This window comes from Salmo trutta, chromosome 40 (assembly GCF_901001165.1).
Source record: "Salmo trutta chromosome 40, fSalTru1.1, whole genome shotgun sequence".
Lineage (NCBI taxonomy): Eukaryota > Metazoa > Chordata > Actinopteri > Salmoniformes > Salmonidae > Salmo > Salmo trutta.
In genome coordinates, this window is record NC_042996.1 from 19009045 (window position 1) to 19027556 (window position 18512).

Sequence of the window (18512 nt, forward strand, 5' to 3'; positions counted from 1 at the left end):
CTTTATTTAAAGTCACGATCAGTGACCCCAACAAGACCCCTGCACCTTTATTTAAAGTCACGATCAGTGACCCCAACAAGACCCCTGCACCTTTATTTAAAGTCACGATCAGTGACCCCAACAAGACCCCTGCACCTTTATTTAAAGTCACGATCAGTGACCCCAACAAGACCCCTGCACCTTTATTTAAAGTCACGATCAGTGACCCCAACAAGACCCCTGCACGTTTATCTAAAGACATGATCGTTTCACTGAGCCCAACAACACCATTGAATTTAACATACACATTTGACCGGTGATATTTGTGAATGTTTTTCACCGTGGTTGTTAAAGTGCCAGGTGAATCAGGTCGGAGATTGCAGCCTGGACAAGACAGGAAGCCATGCTGATGACTGTTGAATAATAGAGGCTGTGATCTAAAATAGACTTTTTGTGCCAGTCCAGCCCGTTAGTGACCAGAGAGTACGGTAGGAGAGACGAGCCACTCACAGCTTTTAGTTTCCTCCATCCTAACCCATCTCCCTGGGATCCGTTAGAGATGGGAATTGTGACTTTGCATCTTTACAGTGTGTTCTTACTTGAAACAGGCACAATATCATTTTAATGTCATTATCGGTGTACTGAGCATACTGCAGCGCTCAGTGTCCTGTTCTATGCTTTGTCCCAGAGGTGATGCTGGCCGATGCTGTTGGCTGCTAATGCAGTTTTCTCAATACTGCAAACTGTTATTTTTTTCGCACGGATCCACTTACCTATGAAACATGATCTCTCTCTCTCTCTGTCTCTCTCTGTCTCTCTCTGTCTCTCTCTCTCTCTCTCTCTCTCTCTCTCTCTCTCTCTCTCACTCAGCCCTGGGATGAAGAGAGGGAGGGTGGGAGGAAAGGGGGGAAGAGAGAGAGAGGGAGAGAGAGAATATCAGGATTTAAGAGTGCATGAATTACCGCTCTACAGCGGGTTACGTAAGAGCTGCCGTCAGAACAGGGGATCACAGGGAGCAGAGAGAGAGGGAAAGCAGAGAGGAAATCAGAGAGAGAGAGAGAAGGGACAGAGGCAGAGAGTAAAGAGAGAGAGAAGAGGAAGAAAGATAGAGAGAGAAAGGCAGGAAACAGAGAGAAAAAGCAGTGAGCAGAGATTGCAGGGACAGGCAGATTACAGAGAGGCTATGATCCACAGAGCACCAGCGACATGGGCAACACACAGACCTCTTTGTGTCCACTGAGGGAGTGAAGAGACGAGACGAGGACTGGGAAGAGGACAGGACACTGCGAGAGGAAGGGATTTGAAGAACAACTGTGTTTCTGCAGCTTTTGCTGGGACACCTTGAGTGGCGGAACGGTAAGGGACCAGCTGTGAGTGTCATCTGGCCATGAGAGAGTGAGGGAGAAAGGACATCTACTGCCACAGAGGACATCTTGGTATCTTCCTCTCCTGTCTGTCCCCATGTCTAGAGGAGGGAGGCCCCCGGGTGGGTGGGCCCTAATGTGGCCCCTGACATATGCACTGGCCCTGGCTGCATGCTCGTCGGTCAGCCCCCTCCTCCAAGAGACCACCTCGGATCCTCCCGTTGCTACAGAGACACAGACTGAAGTACGGACACAGCCAGAGCTTCAGACAGAGGCACAGACTGTGGCACAGACACAGACAGAACTACAGACACAGCCTAAGCTACAGACTGAGTCATCAACAGAGTTAGAGACACAGGCAGCTACCAGTAACCACACAGGTGAGTCAGAGTTCTCCTGGACTGATGTCTAATACTGCTACAAACTAATACTACAGACAAACTTGTGTTATGTTTGTGGTGTGTACTACTACAGTGTTTATGCTTGCAGGTGCAAGTGAAACTGTAGTGTAAGTAGGCCTATGTTGTTGCTTGTTTGTCCGCATGTGTATGTCTAAAAGTTTCCCTATCTGTACACAGAATGGCGGTTTCAGCCGTCATATGAGAGCTTGAGTAGTGTGCAGGTGTTATTGACTTGTCTAAACGTTATTAGAATCCAATATGAAGCAGTTCAGACTCAGAACTTCCTAATTAGAGCCTGGGGGGTTCGTGGCTTCAGATCCTGTGGTTGTGATGTCTCATTATGTCCACTGTTCAGCTGCACTGCCTAAAGAGAAATCAGCAAGATGCCATTATGGTGCTGCTGTGTGCATGAGTTAGCGGGGCATCCCATGCTCTCTCTCTCTCTCTCTCTCTCTCTCTCTCTCTCTCTCTCTCTCTCTCTCTCTCTTTCTGTCTCTCTCCCTCTCTCTCTCTCGCTCTCTTTCTGTCTCTCTCTCTCTCTCTCTCTCTCTCTCTCTCTCTCTCTTTGTCTGTTTCTCACTCTCTCTTTCTGTCTTTCTCTCTCGCTCTCTTTCTCTGTCTCTCTCTCTCTCTTTCTGTCTCTCTCTCTCTCTCTCTCTCTCTCTCCCTAGCTCTGTCTCTGTCTCCCTCTCTTTCTCTCTCTCTTTCTCTCTCGCTCTCTCTCTCTCTCCCTCTCTTTCTCTCTCTCTCTCTCTCTCTCCCTCTCTTTCTCTCTCGCTCTCTTTCTCTGTCTCTGTCTCTCTCTCTTTCTGTCTCTTTCTCTCTCTCTCGCTCTCTTTGTCTGTTTCTCTCTCTCTCTCTCATTGCCTCTCTCTCTCTGTCTCTCTCTCTCTTTCTGTCTTTCTCTCTCTCTTGCTCTCTCTCTCTGTCTCGCTCTCTCTCTCTCACACACTAATACACAGTCCCACCACCACCCGCACGTGCATGGCATAAACACGTGCATACACAGACAGAAATGGACACACACTAACCACAACGATGCAAATCTCCTTAAAGGTAAAAAAAAAAACGCACAGTTGGTTTCATAACAGCAGCTTTCTCTCTCTCTCTCTCTCACTCACTCTCCCCATGGGAATACATATTTAATATTAGATCCCGCTGGTCAACAGCACACTTACCCTCAGCCCTCTCTTCTCTATGCCTCAGAATTCTCTTTCTGGGTAGAATCCTGAGCAGCTCCCCTGTGACTAGACTGCCCTGGTCCCTACCAGTACACTCTGTAAACGGCATATTGATATTGCCATTAGGGGGTCAATGGTAGTGATAGATTTGTAGTTTTATCTCCCTACTTTATCTCCCTTTTCCATTCCGTTAGTTGTTTTGCTAGCAGGGGAGAGTGTGTATACTGCAGTTGTGGCACAGAAATGGGCAACAATTACAAAATTCAATTACGAAATACCATAAAGATCAATGTATCAAAATAAACTCAAAATACTTGTATTTTGTATTTTGTAAAGTATTTTATTTTAAAATACAAAAATGCCAGGCCGAACAGCAGGAACATTCTCACTAACGGTTACAAAAAACGTTTTATTTGTGTAACGGTCGCCGTATGTAGTGGACCAAGGCGCAGCGGGTTGAGTGCTCATAATGACTTTTATTGAACACAAACAAAACAACGATCGAACGAACATGATTGCAGGCTAAAACACACAGCTAGGCAAACACAACTTCCCACAAAGGGACAGGTGAAAACAGGGCTACTTAAGTATGACTCTCAATCAGCAACAACGATGTACAGCTGTTCCTGATTGAGAGCCATACCAGGCCAACACAAAGAAATACACAACATAGAAAACCATAGAAATACAAAACAAGATCATTACCAAAAAACCCCGGAACACATAAATCAAACACCCCTCTTACATAAATACATATCCCATAAACCCCGAACCACATAAAACAAATACCCCCTGCCACGTCCTGACCAAACTACAATAACCAATAACCCCTTATACTGGTCAGGACGTGCCAATTTGCTATGACTGTGATATGTTCTTGTTTATCTTCCTTAGTTGAACACACTGACTGTAAGTTATTCTGGATAAGAGTGTCTGCTAAATGACCAAAATGTAAATGTACAGTATATGAACATACCAAAATGAACTGCAAAGCAGTATTGGCCTTGTTTTGGGACAGAGCTCATTAGAATAATACTCAGCATGCTATGCAATTGTTCATTTTTACATTACATGTATATTTAGTTTATTTTGCAGATGCTCTTATCACACCACAGTGCCATCAGACTTCTGATACCAATGCAGGGTGCAGTGGTGTAAAGTACAAATACTTTAAAGTACTACTTAAAGTACTACTTAACTTTTTACTTTTTTTTTTACGACAGAAAAAATAAAATAATTTACTTTTTACTCCATGCATTTTCCCTGACACCCCAAAGTACTTGTTACATTTTGAATGCTTAGCAGGACGGGAAAATGGTCACTCACTTATCAAGAGAACATCCCTGGTCATCCCTACTGCCTCTGATCTGGTATATTCGCTAAACACACATGCTTGGTTTGTAAATGATGTCTGAATGTTGGAGTGTGCCCCTGGCTATGGGTAAAGATAATGGTACCGTCTGTTTTGCTGAATATAAGAAATTTGCAATGATTTACTTTTACTTTGATACTTCAGTATATTTTAGCAATTACATTTACTTTCGATACTGAAGTATATTTCAAACCAAATACTCAAGTAGTTTCACTTTTACTTGAGTCAATTTCTATGAAGGTATCTTTACTTTTACTCACGTATGACAATTGGGTACTATTCCCACCACTGGCAGGGTGAAAAGGGGCTACAAAATTGTAAACCACTTAAATGTTTCTTATAGAAAAGTATTTTGAAAATACAAATTACAGCTCGACAACTATCTTGTTTCAAAATACTGTACATTAGAGTGTAATTCGCCCAGAGGGTTAATGGACAGAGAGTTAATGGAAATGACTCTCTGATCCATGTTCCACAGCTGAAACAATGCAGACATTCTAACTGGGGAGCTCTAGCTGCCGTCAGTCTGTCCAGGAGCCTCTGCTGGCACACAACCAGTCCTCATATTACTGGTCACTGCATGGTCAGAAGACCCGAGCTATGTTTAACCAATACGTCCAGCTTTCACAAGGCACAGGTCCAGCCCTTAACAGAGAGAGAGAGGGATAGGTGGAGTGAGGAAGGGAGGGAGAGAGAAGACAAACATAGTTCTCGAGATAAAGTTACCGCCGGTTATTGTTAGAGGGAAAAGTTAGAGGGAAAGTGCAGCACCTGGAACACCATCTCTCCTCTCGTCCCTTCATTCGTTCTTGAAAAAAACAAAACAGAGAGAGAGTGAGAATGAGACACCCCAGTGGTTCTCAATCCTGGTCCTGGGGACCCAAAGGGGTGCACATTTTAGTTTTTTTCCCTAGCTCTACACACCTGACTCAAATCATCAAAGCCTTTTGATGAGTTGATCATTTGAATCAGCTGTGTAGTGCTAGGGCAAAAACCAAAAACGTGCACCCGTTTGGGTCCCCAGGACCAGGATTGAGAACCAGTGAGATACACACATCAAGGGCTCTCATCTAGAACTCAGCGAGGACTCAGAGAAATAGAGAGTTCTACAGTGAAGGAGGGCAGCACCTTGTTTTCACTCATGTCTGTCATTCCTCTATCCCTACCTCACCCCTCTCACGCTACGGGGAGTGTTAAGGGGATTCGATCACTGGCCGTGCCAGAGAGTAACGGAGAGAGACCACAGGAATAGACTGCTGCTACCTCACCCTCTGATGGAGAGAGGGATGAGATGGATGAGAGAGCGAGAGAGAGAGAGAGAGAGAGAGAGAGAGAGAGAGAGAGAGAGAGCGCAGTCAGCCTATGACGTCGGTCAGTGTGGGAGTTGGATGGTTTACTACAGAGGGGTATCCCTGACAGACAGAGAGAGAAATAGGATAGATAGAGGGGGTGAGAAAAAGAGAGAGAGAACACAAACATAAGAGGGTAGTTTGTTTAGCAAAAGGCTGACTGTCTGAAACAAAAGACAGTAGAGCACCAGGCTAATCAAGTGGTTTAGCCACCATCCCTGCAGGTATTAGGTCAATAGGGGTTACTCAGCTTCAGGGTTGCTTACCCACATGAAAAAACATTACAGTTTACTATAGAATACTACAGTACTTACACTGTAGTATCCCTCGATCATGCGCAATATTTACTATAGAATGTTGTAGTATTCTGTAGAATACTACAGTAAATACTGCAGTATTATCCACAAAACAAACCTCACAACACAGAAATAACATTACAACTCAGCATCAGTACTCCTCTCTGCTGGATCGCTTGATTATTGGTTCATTGGTTCATTGGGATCCCCATTCGCTTTTGCCGAAGCTGCATGAAAAAATACTACAGTAATGTCTGCAAAAACACTACAGTAAAAACTACACTATACGACAGTCTGCAAAAAAACACTACAATAAATACTATAGTATTTATACCATAGTATAGTATAGTTATTTTTTATGCTGGAAATCCCGGTAACTTTCCCCAAAATCCAGAAATCCTGTTTGAAGGATTCCGGATTCACTGCTTATTCCCCTCTGTTTAGGGAATCTTCCGACCGGGATTTCTGGAAAACCTGGGAATTTGGGGAAAGTTACTGCAAGTTTTCAACCCTAATTCAAATGGAGGGATGATGCAATGTTAGAGAAGTGATAATATCTAGATTACAGAGGTTGTTGTGGCCTCTGGGATGTGTAATATGCCAGGTGGCCCAGCATCCTTCTCTGCCTTGCTGCAGGGCAACACAGGGAGTGTATGGTCTTTAGTGAAGCAGCTCTGAGCGAAGAGTGAGTGAGTGAGTGAGTGAGTGAGAGTGTGTGTGTGTGTGTGTGTGTGTGTGTGTGTGTGTGTGTGTGTGTGTGTGTGTGTGTGTGTGTGTGTGTGTGTGTGTGTGTGTGTGTGTGTGTGTGTGTGTTTTTGTGTGTGGATGAATCTTTAATGTGGGCCTAATCTTTATTTAATCAGGCACTATTCTGAGCACCTATCTGTCAGGACCCTGAGGCGGAGAAATAGAGAGGGAGAGAGAGAACATCAAGAAGAGAGAAGAAAGGGGCAGTTGTTATGTTGTGAGAGTCAGGTTGCCAGGTTGGTTGCTGGCAGCCCACGGTATTGCCATGCCAGCTAAGCCCTGTGAATGGCGGCCCACTGGAGATAAGCTGATCAGAATGAGACAGACCCAACATTCACCCAGCAGCCAAACCCAGCAGTCTAACATGACAATAGAAATAGCACTCTAATGGCAGTCCAAAGTCCAGTCCACAAGATATTGAAGTGGAAGGGGTATTTTCTGAGCTGCGCAGGGAACATCCCAATAACACATTGATCTGTAGGTCCACTAATATAGACTTTAGCTCAGTTGGCTAACACAATCTTGAGCTGTGCAGACAACCTGGGTCCAACACTGTGTGTGTGTGTGTGTGTGTGTGTGTGTGTGTGTGTGTGTGTGTGTGTGTGTGTGTGTGTGTGTGTGTGTTGGGAGGGGAGGGGAGGCATATGGCTTAGGGGCTGCATTCCTGATTAAACTCTATGATGACTCAGGTCTAAGCTTGGCTGGTGTGTATGTACTTGTGTATGTACGTGTGTGCATGCTTGTGTGTGTGTGTGTGTGTGTGCGTGTGCGTGTGCGTGTGTGTGTGTCTGTGTATTTGTGGGTATCAGGGCATGAATATATGCAAGCAGATGTTGCATGGTGATGCAGATTCCGTCTTATGTTGGACTCAGTAGGGAAAATGAACTGCCGTGGACCCTCTGCACGCATGTCTGGCATATTGTTATTCACATGTTTGTATGTGTGCCTGTCTTGGCTTTTATGCAGTGTGTGTGTGTGTGTGTGTGTGTGTGTCTTTTTTGGGAAAAGAGAGAGAGTAAAGCCCTAGTGCAGTAGTATCAACATCCTTCATCCCCTCGTGGCTAGCTAGCTCTCTCTCTCTCTCTCTCTCTCTCTCTCTCTCTCTCTCTTAGCCCCCCCCCCCCTCTCTCTGCACCGCTGCAGAACAAAAAATCCTCCCATCTGTCATATCTAATCAGCAGACAGCAGCCTGCATGCTTTCAGGGTCTTAGACCACTAAAAACCTCACAACACAGAAATAACATTACAACTCAGCATCAGTACTGCTCTCTGCTGGATCGCTTGTTTATTGGTTTATTGGTTCATTCGGATCCCCATTAGCTTTTGCCGAAACAGCAACTATTTTTCCTGGGGTCCACAAAGAAAACATAAAACATGATGTTGTGTCTCTAGTATGGTTAAATGAAATGACCTACTATTTTCCAATCGATTACCTAACGTCTCATTATTTAATTAAATGAATCAGGCACCGGCCTTCTAGCCACCGCCGATCCACTTTTCATTTTCCATTTGTTTTGTCTTTGTTTTACACACCTGATTTCAATCCCACAATTACTGTTTCATTATTTAACCCTCTGTTCCCCCATGGGTTTTTGTGAGTGATTGTTTATTGTATTTTCGGTCTGTCATGGTGTGCGTGTATTTGTTACTTTGTATATTTGACATTTTGAGTAAAAGTACGTTGATTACTCATATCTGCAGTCCTGCGCCTGACTCTCTACACCAGCCACACATAGGACTCATTACAGAGGCACCGCGGAAGCATTAGTTTATATAGAGCGGCTATCTCCCGAATCCACTCTTAAAGATCTGAAGATCCTTTATATCAATAGCAGTCAGTCATGAATTATTCTTTACCTTCCATCAGTCTCATCTGAATGTCGTAAAATATTTGGTCATCTGCATGAACCCTAGCATAAATTATGAATCAGCAATATACAAATTGGCTTATTTATTTATTTACTAACTAACTAAATAATCACAGAAATACATAACAAACAGTAGATATTGGTTACTAACAATGATAGAAAAGTCCCTAGTGGGCTAAACCGATATGACAGCTTGATAGACAAAAGGAAAGGGGACTGGCACGTGCACTCTAACCAACAGCTTGCAGATACAGTGCAGGTATAGCCTGCTACATGATGAGATTATTATGGACAGAAGAGCGAGATTATTTGTATTTGTCAAACGGCAGCCAATCGTCTATGATCGTGTCTACAGAATTAGACCCTCAATATTTATTGGATGATGCTCATTGCTAATCACCTTGCACTTTCACCACCCTGTGAAGTTCATCATGACCTATGTAATCTGTAGCCTAATAAACTGCATGCTTCCCCGAGTTGTAGTGGGAGGACCACACAATATATCATCGCGTGACTCCAGGTTTACTTCCATATGATGGTTATTATATCAGTATTTGTGCATGAAGGCATTTCCACCGCCATTTCTTGCATAATTAATTGTACCGACACAAAAACACCCCACCTTGTCTAGCGTATTTTGTTTTGTCGACATTTGGAAAGTTTACCGACAAATTTGCTGTTTCCATCAGTCCTGTCATGACATTTCTTATCCTACGTACTTTACTTGCATAAAAAAATCTGGATGGAAACCTGGTTACTGATAAACAAGAACAGTCTCACAAATGTAAAATACAATGATATACAAACAATACAACTAAAGAATAATGTGTGTGTAGATTGTTTGTGTTGGAGTGTGATAGTGTGCCTGTGTGTGTGTGTGTGTGTGTGTCATTTCACAGTCCATAAAGAGCTGTTGTTTTTTTGTTGCTCTATTTTGAGCCAGCTGTAGCTTTGTTAGGTCTTTCTTTGCTGCGCTTGCCCATATTACCGGACAGTAATCAATAAGGGACGAGACCAGAGCCTGAACAACTAGTACAGTTGATTTGTGTCAAAAACGCAGAACATGTTTTAATAAGACATACCGCTCCCCATCTTCACAGCAACTTTATCAATATGACTTGACCATGATAAATGACCATCCGATGTTATACCTAGGAGTTTAGCTTCCTCAACTTTCTCAATAGTCACACCCTTTATGTACAACTCCAGCTGAGGTTTAGGTCTTAGAGAATGCATTGAACCAAATACTACGTTTTTAGTTTTAGATGTATTTAAGACCAGTTTATTATTAATTACAGTCATTGTCAGAATGGGTAACACCTTATTTACATTTTCTGTGAGATCACTGGCTTTGGGTGCTGACATGTAGAATGTGGAATCATCCGCATACATGGTCATTTTAGCTTTGTGTAAGACCAGTGTCAAATCATTTGTAAAAATAGAGAAGAATAATGACCCAAGACAACTGTCCTGTACATATCTGATGTTAGAGGAGCTTCCATTGAAGAACACTCTCTGGGTTCTGTTGTGTATTTACAGAGAATTACCTCGACCCCCCTCTCCTTGAAACATATATTTTCCTCAATCTCTTTCTCTCTCTCTGCCCTCTTTCTATAAACAGCAAATTAAACTGTGTAAAATGTACTCTGAGAGCTTTAGATTGAACACCTCTTGAGAGTGTATACCTTATGCTAGATATGAATATCAGTAATAAATGAAAATCCAAATATTCTAAACCCTTCCTCTTGTTCTGCTTCTGTAATTCTCATATTCACTCTCTATCTCCCGCTCTCCCCAGGTCTGTTGTGTGTGTCCGTGCTTCCCCCGAGGCGCGGGTCATTCTATGTGGAGCATGGGACAGGGGTGTCGGTGGGTACAGTGCTGGCCTTCTGGTGTAGGGAGGGCTACCAGCTGGTGGGCAGTGATAAGATCTCCTGCAGCGTCTGGGCAGGCAAACCCCAGTGGAGCAACTTCCTGCCAGTCTGTGAGGGTGAGACAACACAGCTGGTCCAATCCCTAGCTAGCTCCCCGCCTCTTCTCCTATTCTATGCCCATTTCACCTAGCTCATACCCTCCTTCCCTAGCTCCCTTCTCCTAGCTGCAACACATTTCTCCTACCCTCTTTTCCTAGCTCCCTACTCCTAGCTCCCACCCCTTGCAGTAATCACAGATCTTAAAAAATATATCTGAAGCAACATGATAGGTGAAAGTAATTTGTCAGAGACTCAGTACTGGACTGAATTGACTTTCCCTTGATCTGCCTTCCCCTCAGCCATATCGATGCCAGAGGACCGGGGTCTGCGCGTGGCCGTGTTGGCCTCAGTGGTCAGTGGCATCGTCATCCTGGCAATGTCTCTCTCCTTCATCATCTGCTGCCTGCAGGAACGCACTGGGAAGGACAGGGCCACCAGGAGGGACGGCAGGAGCAGGTACACACAAACACACCCACGCGCGTTCATAGGCGCAAGCAAGCAAGCACACACACACAGACACGCGCACATTTGAAATGCTTTATTTGAATCCACAAATCACGTATCACATTACAGTCGAGAAGGATTCCAACATTTCATAGGTCATGGATATATCGACACTTGTGGATACAGAAAGCACCTTATCCACACAATAAGGCTGCCCATGACCACTGACACAGAGCAGTACCTCGCTAGATGCTTTGCCTTTGTGCGACGCAGGCCTGCAATCTGAACGCACGTACCGTCCACCTGGGCGAGACTCCTAAATATCACCACTACAAGTTTGCACTGATAACCAAGGCTGTTCAGGCGTGACATGAGGGTCTGGTATTTCAGCAACTTGGCAGCAAATTCCTGCTCCATGTAGGAGGCCATGAGCACCTCCCACAACAACAATATGTGGCATATTTGGTATATAACAAAATGAATATCACACACACACACACACGCACGCACGCTCCGAACCTTTACCGGAAAGAGGAGACAGAGGTGATATTGATGGAGATGATGATAACCACCTCTCTCCAGGCGTAGAGACGCGCAGTCTCGGCGTAGTGAGTGCTGGCTGGAGAGAGAGGAGGGGGACTGGGACACGTTCCCCCCTCCTAAGATCTTCCACCTGTCACAGCGGCCGGACCTCCGGCTGGCTGCAGAAAGCCCTGTCTACCTGGGGGGCATGGCCGGCTTCGACAACCGTGGATACCAGAGGTGAGAACCTGAGATCTACTGTATGAACCTAAAAGAGTTGTAAATATCAATTGAAATCTGCTACAGTATGCACCTTTTATAGACACCTAATATATTGGTTTGTTTCCACTGATTCTAAGGTCTCCCTCTCTCTCTCTCTCTCTCTCTCTCTCTCTCTCTCTCTCTCTAGGAGTCAGGAGAGCCTACTGAAGGCCCCGCTTCCTGGTCTGTTCCGGGCAGAGAGTCAGATCATCTACCCCCACCTGGTGCTCCAGAGAGTCCCCACCCCCACCGCCCCAACTGCCCCTGTCTACCTCCAAAACATGCCCTCCAGCTCTGCCTCCAACTCCGGATGCGCTCCCTCACAGCCACACCACATGCCCCCATATCCTACCCCGCAGTATCCTATCCACAACTCCACCCCCCAGCGAGTTCCATGGCAAATGCAGCCCCATTGAACTGTCACTGTCCCCTCGCTCTCTCCCTCTCTGGAGGTCAAGGGTCAATGAGGAAGGATCAAATAACACACTATTCCCTAATAAGTGCGCTACGTTTGAGCAGAGCCCCATGCAGCTAGCCTCGTACAAGTTTTGGTCAAAAGTAATGTACTACATCGGGAATAAGGTGTTATTTGTGATTTGAGAACAGCCCTCAGACCCCTGTCAGCAAGATGCTTCTACTACTGCAAGAATGGCTGGATGGGACACGTGTTACTGTATATACTGTATGATATGGACTGACAGACAGAGAGACCAGAGGGTCTTTTCCAGCACTTTCAGACTCCTCGCCTCTTCTCTCACTGAGGAAGCCCTGTCTACTGTTTCTAGTGTATTTCTACACGGCAGAGGTTTTTCTATCTCTGCCATTCTCTCTGTGTCTCCTGTCAAGGCTTTTGTTAATTTTGTGGTGTCCTCCATTTTCACAAGAGCTTACTTCCTATTAGTCTTCTGATTGGTCAAAGTCACCCTCAGACCGGGCCTATCAGGACACATCCACTTGTTGATGTCACTGACTGAAGACTGTGAGATGTTGTTGGGCGGTGGTCACCAGGTCGCCACCGACCAAAGAAGAAATGGACTTAGCTGAGGAAAGTGGATACAGAAATCATCCCCAATACCATGTATGGGTGTATAATATATTATTCTTATAGGTCATGAATAGTCAAAATCATGTTTTTCATGAAATTGGATGATATTTGGATGAAAGTATGATGACCAAAGTATGAAAAATGACTGTTTCGTCTACATTGATAATGTTTGGATTCTTGGATTCAGGAAGCGGGATTATTAAGGGGATAGGGTGACATCACCCTAACTCTCACTTTAATACACCAATGGTAACATGATATTCTCTTACCTAATTTAAATACGTACCGCCTTGTAACCAGCATGGGAGACAGCGTGTTTGCAGAGGGGCGTGGTTTATATAGCTAGATAGCTACTCTACTGGTTTTAGCTAGTCACCGGCTAGCTAGGTCCTCAGCCAGCGTGGAACTAAAGGGGGGACAGGACGTTGAAAACTCTGACACAGTTGTCATGTCAACACATCCATCAGTGCTGGTGTGAACCGCAGCACCAGAAACATGCCAAACGGGAGATGTATGAAACAAATACGTATATCATTGATGCAATTTCAATGTTGTTTGAGTAGCTTTGTGTATCACTTCCTGGTAGTTAGCCATGAAATAAAAAGTAATTTTCCAAAATTTTGAGCATTTATATCCCAAAATAATATAATGGGGGATATTTTTGTCACTCAAAAGGTTATTTTACATGGCAATCAGAATGACTGTTCAGGACAAGTTATTATTTTCCCATTTTTTCTAAAGTTTTGGACTAAAACTTTGGAGAGCTCCTTACCTGTTGTTGAAGTCTTTGTCATGCGTTTTTCTACGCTGATAGGAGACTTGGAACAGTCACACCAACTAACCTGCACTTTAGGGATTTTACTGACGAGATGGCAATAGCAATTGCAAGAACCTTGCACTGGCTATTCCCGCAATATGTTCGTATGAAAAATGGTTTCTACCTGAAAACTGATTAAAGATATTTTTGTTTAGTTGAATGTAGTGTTCTGGGAGTATTTTTGTCTCAACATGACCCTTATTTCCATAGCAATGTGCCTTATCCATCAACTGTCATTTCTGTACCCTCCAGCAGGGGGAGACCTTTCACAGCCGATCAGTCCCATAGAAAATGCTGATGTGCTCTGAACCAGCGTTTCACTCTGTCCTGGGGACCCCAGTGCACCTTTTGGTTTTTGCCCTAGCACTACTCACAGCTGATTCAAATCATCAAGGCTTGATCAGGAATTGATTCCATGAATCCGCTGTGTAGTGTTAGGCCAATTGTGGACCCCTCCTGTATAATGATGGGTGAAATGTGAACAGTAGTTATATCCATCAATAGGTCAATAAAGACAAAGGTGGGGTGGGGGGGGGGTCGTTCTCGTCCTGGAAAACTATCCTCAACTCTTCTACTACTCCAGCTGTCTCAACTACAACCGAAGAGGAATGTCCACGTGGACTGGAAAGGATCTGGAAGGACCTCACAGAACATAAGGATGGAGGTTGAGGATGGAGATTTGAGGATGGAGGTTGAGGATGGAGGTTTGAGGATGGAGGGTTGAGGATGGCGGTTGAGGATGGCGGTTGAGGATGGAGGTTTGAGGATGGCGGTTGAGGATGGAGGTTTGAGGATGGCGGTTGAGGATGGAGGGTTGAGGATGGAGGGTTGAGGATGGAGGTTGAGGATGGAGATTTGAGGATGGAGGTTGAGGATGGAGGGTTGAAAATGGAGGGTTGAGGATGGCGGTTGAGGATGGAGGTTTGAGGATGGCGGTTGAGGATGGAGGGTTGAGGATGGAGGGTTGAGGATGGCGGTTGAGGATGGCGGTTGAGGATGGAGGTTTGAGGATGGCGGTTGAGGATGGAGGTTGAGGATGGAGGTTGAGGATGGAGGTTGAGGATGGTGGTTGAGGATGGAGGTTTGAGGATGGCGGTTGAGGATGGAGGGTTGAGGATGGAGGGTTGAGGATGGAGGTTGAGGATGGAGGTTGAGGATGGAGGGTTGAGGATCGAGGAATGAGGATGGCGGTTGAGGATGGAGGTTTGAGGATGGCGGTTGAGGATGGAGGATTGAGGATGGAGGGTTGAGGATGGAGGGTTGAGGATGGAGATTGAGGATGGAGATTTGAGGATGGAGGTTGAGGATGGAGGGTTGAGGATGGAGGGTTGAGGATGGCGGTTGAGGATGGCGGTTGAGGATGGAGGTTTGAGGATGGAGGTTGAGGATGGAGGGTTGAGGATGGAGGGTTGAGGATGGAGGTTGAGGATGGAGGTTGAGGATGGAGGGTTGAGGATCGAGGAATGAGGATGGCGGTTGAGGATGGAGGTTTGAGGATGGCGGTTGAGGATGGAGGGTTGAGGATGGAGGGTTGAGGATGGAGGGTTGAGGATGGAGATTGAGGATGGAGATTTGAGGATGGAGGTTGAGGATGGAGGGTTGAGGATGGAGGGTTGAGGATGGCGGTTGAGGATGGCGGTTGAGGATGGAGGTTTGAGGATGGCGGTTGAGGATGGAGGGTTGAGGATGGAGGGTTGAGGATGGCGGTTGAGGATGGCGGTTGAGGATGGAGGTTTGAGGATGGCGGTTGAGGATGGAGGTTGAGGATGGAGGTTGAGGATGGCGGTTGAGGATGGAGGTTTGAGGATGGCGGTTGAGGATGGAGGGTTGAGGATGGAGGGTTGAGGATGGAGGTTGAGGATGGAGTTTGAGGATGGAGGGTTGAGGATGGAGGGTTGAGGATGGCGGTTGAGGATGGCGGTTGAGGATGGAGGGTTGAGGATGGCGGTTGAGGATGGAGGGTTGAGGATGGAGGTTGAGGTTGGAGGTTGAGGATGGAGGTTGAGGATGGAGGTTGAGGATGGAGGAGAGACGCCTTACTTCTTCTCTTAATGTGGCAAGAGTTTCTCCCGATTGGGAAATGTAAAAACACACCAACGGATACACACTTGAGAGAAGCCTTACAGATTGGTGTCTTTTTAAATGGCCCAATGTATACATAAAGGAGAGAAGTCTCATCAGTTTTCTCAGACCAGCTAAGATTAGTCACTCCACTTAATTCTCATCCTATAAAATAATTGGCAACTTTGAATTGGATCAAATGAAGACAGCGTAGAACACTCTTGTAATCCTATTGTTTCTCACTGTGAGAACCGTGCAGAAAAAAGGGAGCATTCTAGAATGTTAGTCTCTCTTCTCTTTACTGATCAGGGTGCACCTTGTTGATATTGAGATCTTGGATTTGCAATTATGGTTGAATATCCTCTGTGAGGCGTCTCACAATGGAGTCTGATGGTTGACTGGGTGGTACTGCTTCCCTCTGCAGTTTTCTGTGGGAATGAGCTTGTATACACAACATATACTGAGTGTACAAAACATTAAGGACACCTGCTCTTTCCATAACATAGACTGTTTCTGTACAGCACTTTGTGACATCGGCTGATGTAAAAAGGGCTTTATAAATACATTTGATGATGGCGGTTGAGGATGGCGGGTTGAGGATGGCGGTTGAGGATGGAGGTTGAGGCTGGAGGTTGAGGATGGCGGTTGAGGATGGAGATTTGAGGATGGAGATTTGAGGATGGCGGTTGAGGATGGCGGTTGAGGATGGAGGGTTGAGGATGGCGGTTGAGGACGGAGGTTGAGGATGGCGGTTGAGGATGGAGATTTGAGGATGGCGGGTGAGGATGGCGGTTGAGGATGGCGGTTGAGGATGGAGGGTTGAGGATGGCGGTTGAGGATGGCGGTTGAGGATGGCGGTTGAGGATGGAGGGTTGAGGATGGAGGTTGAGGATGGCGGTTGAGGATGGCGGTTGAGGATGGAGGGTTGAGGATGGAGGTTGAGGATGGCGGTTGAGGATGGCGGTTGAGGATGGAGGGTTGAGGATGGAGGTTGAGGATGGCGGTTGAGGATGGCGGTTGAGGATGGAGGGTTGAGGATGGAGGTTGAGGATGGCGGTTGAGGATGGAGGTTGAGGATGGCGGTTGAGGATGGCGGTTGAGATCGTCAACATGTTGACTGGTCTTCTAGCCAAACGCTGCTCTGCTGTGGCTGCAGCTGAAGGGAGGGAAGGTTCTGTCTGCATCTAAGGTCTGTCTGTCTACCGTCCCAGTCTCTCTGTGTCACCTGGCAATTAGTTTGGTACTAACTTTTTTCTAGCACTGAATGTTTTGAAGGTTTTACTTGAGACGATCATGCTATGTGCTTGTTTTATCCATAGAAATAGATTCTAAATCGATTCTATTTCTATGCTTTTACCTTTCCCAGATTGATATGCTTGTCGTACATGGCTCTGTAGTAGGCTATAGATTACTAAATGGTGTACTGTGAGCCTCAGGTTCTAGATGACTACTGTGATTGTGTGGTGCTAGTTGACTAACACCTGTGAATGTCTCAGATTCGGGGTCTGAACCTGGCTACTGGACCTGCTCTACCTGCTCCTGAAGCCCATAGCCATCTACACCAACTTCATCAGCCGCCCAGGGCCCCTCTTTTCTCCAGGCAAGGCCATCACCATCCTCAACCTGGTGGGCTGCCCCATCCTCCTGGCCTGCATGTGTGTGGAGTGTTACCATGCTGCAGCGTAACCCATCCTCTACCTGCATCTGGGGAAGTGGGAGTACCGGCTGGCCGTCTGCGGCCTGCTGTGGGCCATCACCCCGAGTCTGGTCATCCTCACGGGCTTCACGGAACTCGAGGACATCCTCAGCTCGCCGCTGTCATCTCCGTCCTCTTCCTGCTAACGCTGGGCTGTCTAGGGGGCAAGGTCTGGACGCTATGGAAACCGAGCCCCGCCCAGAGTCAGACCCAGGGGAAGACAACTTTGTCTCTGAAGAGGAGGGCCCTGAAGAATGCGCTAGCTGTCCTGGAGCCCACCGCGGTGGCGTATCTTCTGGTTCTAGTGCTCTTCATGCTCTTTTTCCTCATGGAGTCTACAAAGCTGGATACAAAGTTGTGCAATGTTATGAAGATGATGATTTGCTTCCCCAGCTTTGGCAGCTACATTGGTCCCATGTTCTACCTAGCCAGAGCCAGGCAGCTGCAGGTGGGGTGTTTCTGGAGAAGAGGGGGGAGGAAGGCAGAGAAGACAGAGAAGGCAGAGAGCGCAGAGAGAGCAGAGAAGACGGAGAAAGCAGAGAAGGCAGAGAGAGCAGAGAGGACGGAGAGAGCAGAGAAGGCAGAGAGAGCAGAGAAGACGGAGAGAGCAGAGAAGGCAGAGCACGCAGTGAGGACGGAGAGAGCAGAGAAGGCAGAGCACGCAGAGAGGACGGAGAGAGCAGAGAAGACGGGGAGGGCAGAGAAGGCAGAGAGAGCAGACTGAGGAAGCAGGGAAGACGGAGAGTGCAGAGAAGGCAGAGAGAGCTGACGGAGACAGCAGAGAAGACGGAGAGAGCAGAGAAGGCAGAGAGAGCAGACGGAGATAGCAGAGAAGGCGGAGAGAGCAGAGAAGGCAGAGAGAGCAGACGGAGATAGCAGAGAAGACGGAGAGAGCAGAGAAGGCAGAGAGAGCAGACGGAGATAGCAGAGAAGACGGAGAGAGCAGAGAAGGCAGAGAGAGCAGACGGAGATAGCAGAGAAGGCGGAGAGAGCAGAGAAGGCAGAGAGAGCAGACGGAGATAGCAGAGAAGGTGGAGAGAGCAGAGAAGGCAGAGAGAGCAGACGGAGATAGCAGAGAAGACGGAGAGAGCAGAGAAGACAGAGAGAGCAGACGGAGAGAGCAGACGGAGATAGCA

General features: G+C 46.4%; 2 protein-coding genes across 2 annotated transcripts; one reads left to right on the forward strand and one right to left on the reverse strand.

Annotated features, from left to right (window-relative positions):
• Positions 1-886: 886 nt before the first annotated feature.
• LOC115180412 (uncharacterized) lies at positions 887-13779 on the forward strand. The gene is made up of 5 exons (XM_029742473.1): positions 887-1723; positions 10356-10547; positions 10830-10986; positions 11557-11736; positions 11906-13779. The coding sequence occupies exons 1-5, from the start codon at positions 1441-1443 to the stop codon at positions 12171-12173; spliced, it is 1080 nt and encodes a 359-aa protein (XP_029598333.1). The 5' UTR covers positions 887-1440; the 3' UTR covers positions 12174-13779.
• Positions 13780-14116: 337 nt separating this feature from the next.
• LOC115180180 (putative uncharacterized protein ENSP00000383309) lies at positions 14117-17354 on the reverse strand. Its single transcript, XM_029742058.1, has 4 exons — positions 17214-17354; positions 16415-16802; positions 15365-15428; positions 14117-15317 (listed from the first exon to the last, which is right to left on the reverse strand). Exons 1-4 carry the CDS (start codon positions 17352-17354, stop codon positions 14117-14119), a joined length of 1794 nt encoding a protein of 597 aa, XP_029597918.1.
• Between the last annotated feature and the right edge of the window lie 1158 nt (positions 17355-18512).

Coding starts and splice junctions, on each gene's coding strand:
- LOC115180412 (XM_029742473.1), top strand. CDS start 1,441: ATGTCTAGAGGAGGGAGGCCCCCGGGTGGGTGGGCCCTAATGTGGCCC. Junction 10,548..10,829: donor CTTCCTGCCAGTCTGTGAGG/GTGAGACAACAC, acceptor CCTTCCCCTCAG/CCATATCGATGCCAGAGGAC. Junction 11,737..11,905: donor GACAACCGTGGATACCAGAG/GTGAGAACCTGA, acceptor CTCTCTCTCTAG/GAGTCAGGAGAGCCTACTGA.
- LOC115180180 (XM_029742058.1), bottom strand. CDS start 17,354: ATGGTAACACTCCACACACATGCAGGCCAGGAGGATGGGGCAGCCCAC. Junction 16,803..17,213: donor GCTATGGGCTTCAGGAGCAG/GTAGAGCAGGTC, acceptor TTTGGCTAGAAG/ACCAGTCAACATGTTGACGA. Junction 15,318..15,364: donor CTCAACCTCCATCCTCAACC/GCCATCCTCAAA, acceptor CAACCGCCATCC/TCAACCCTCCATCCTCAACC.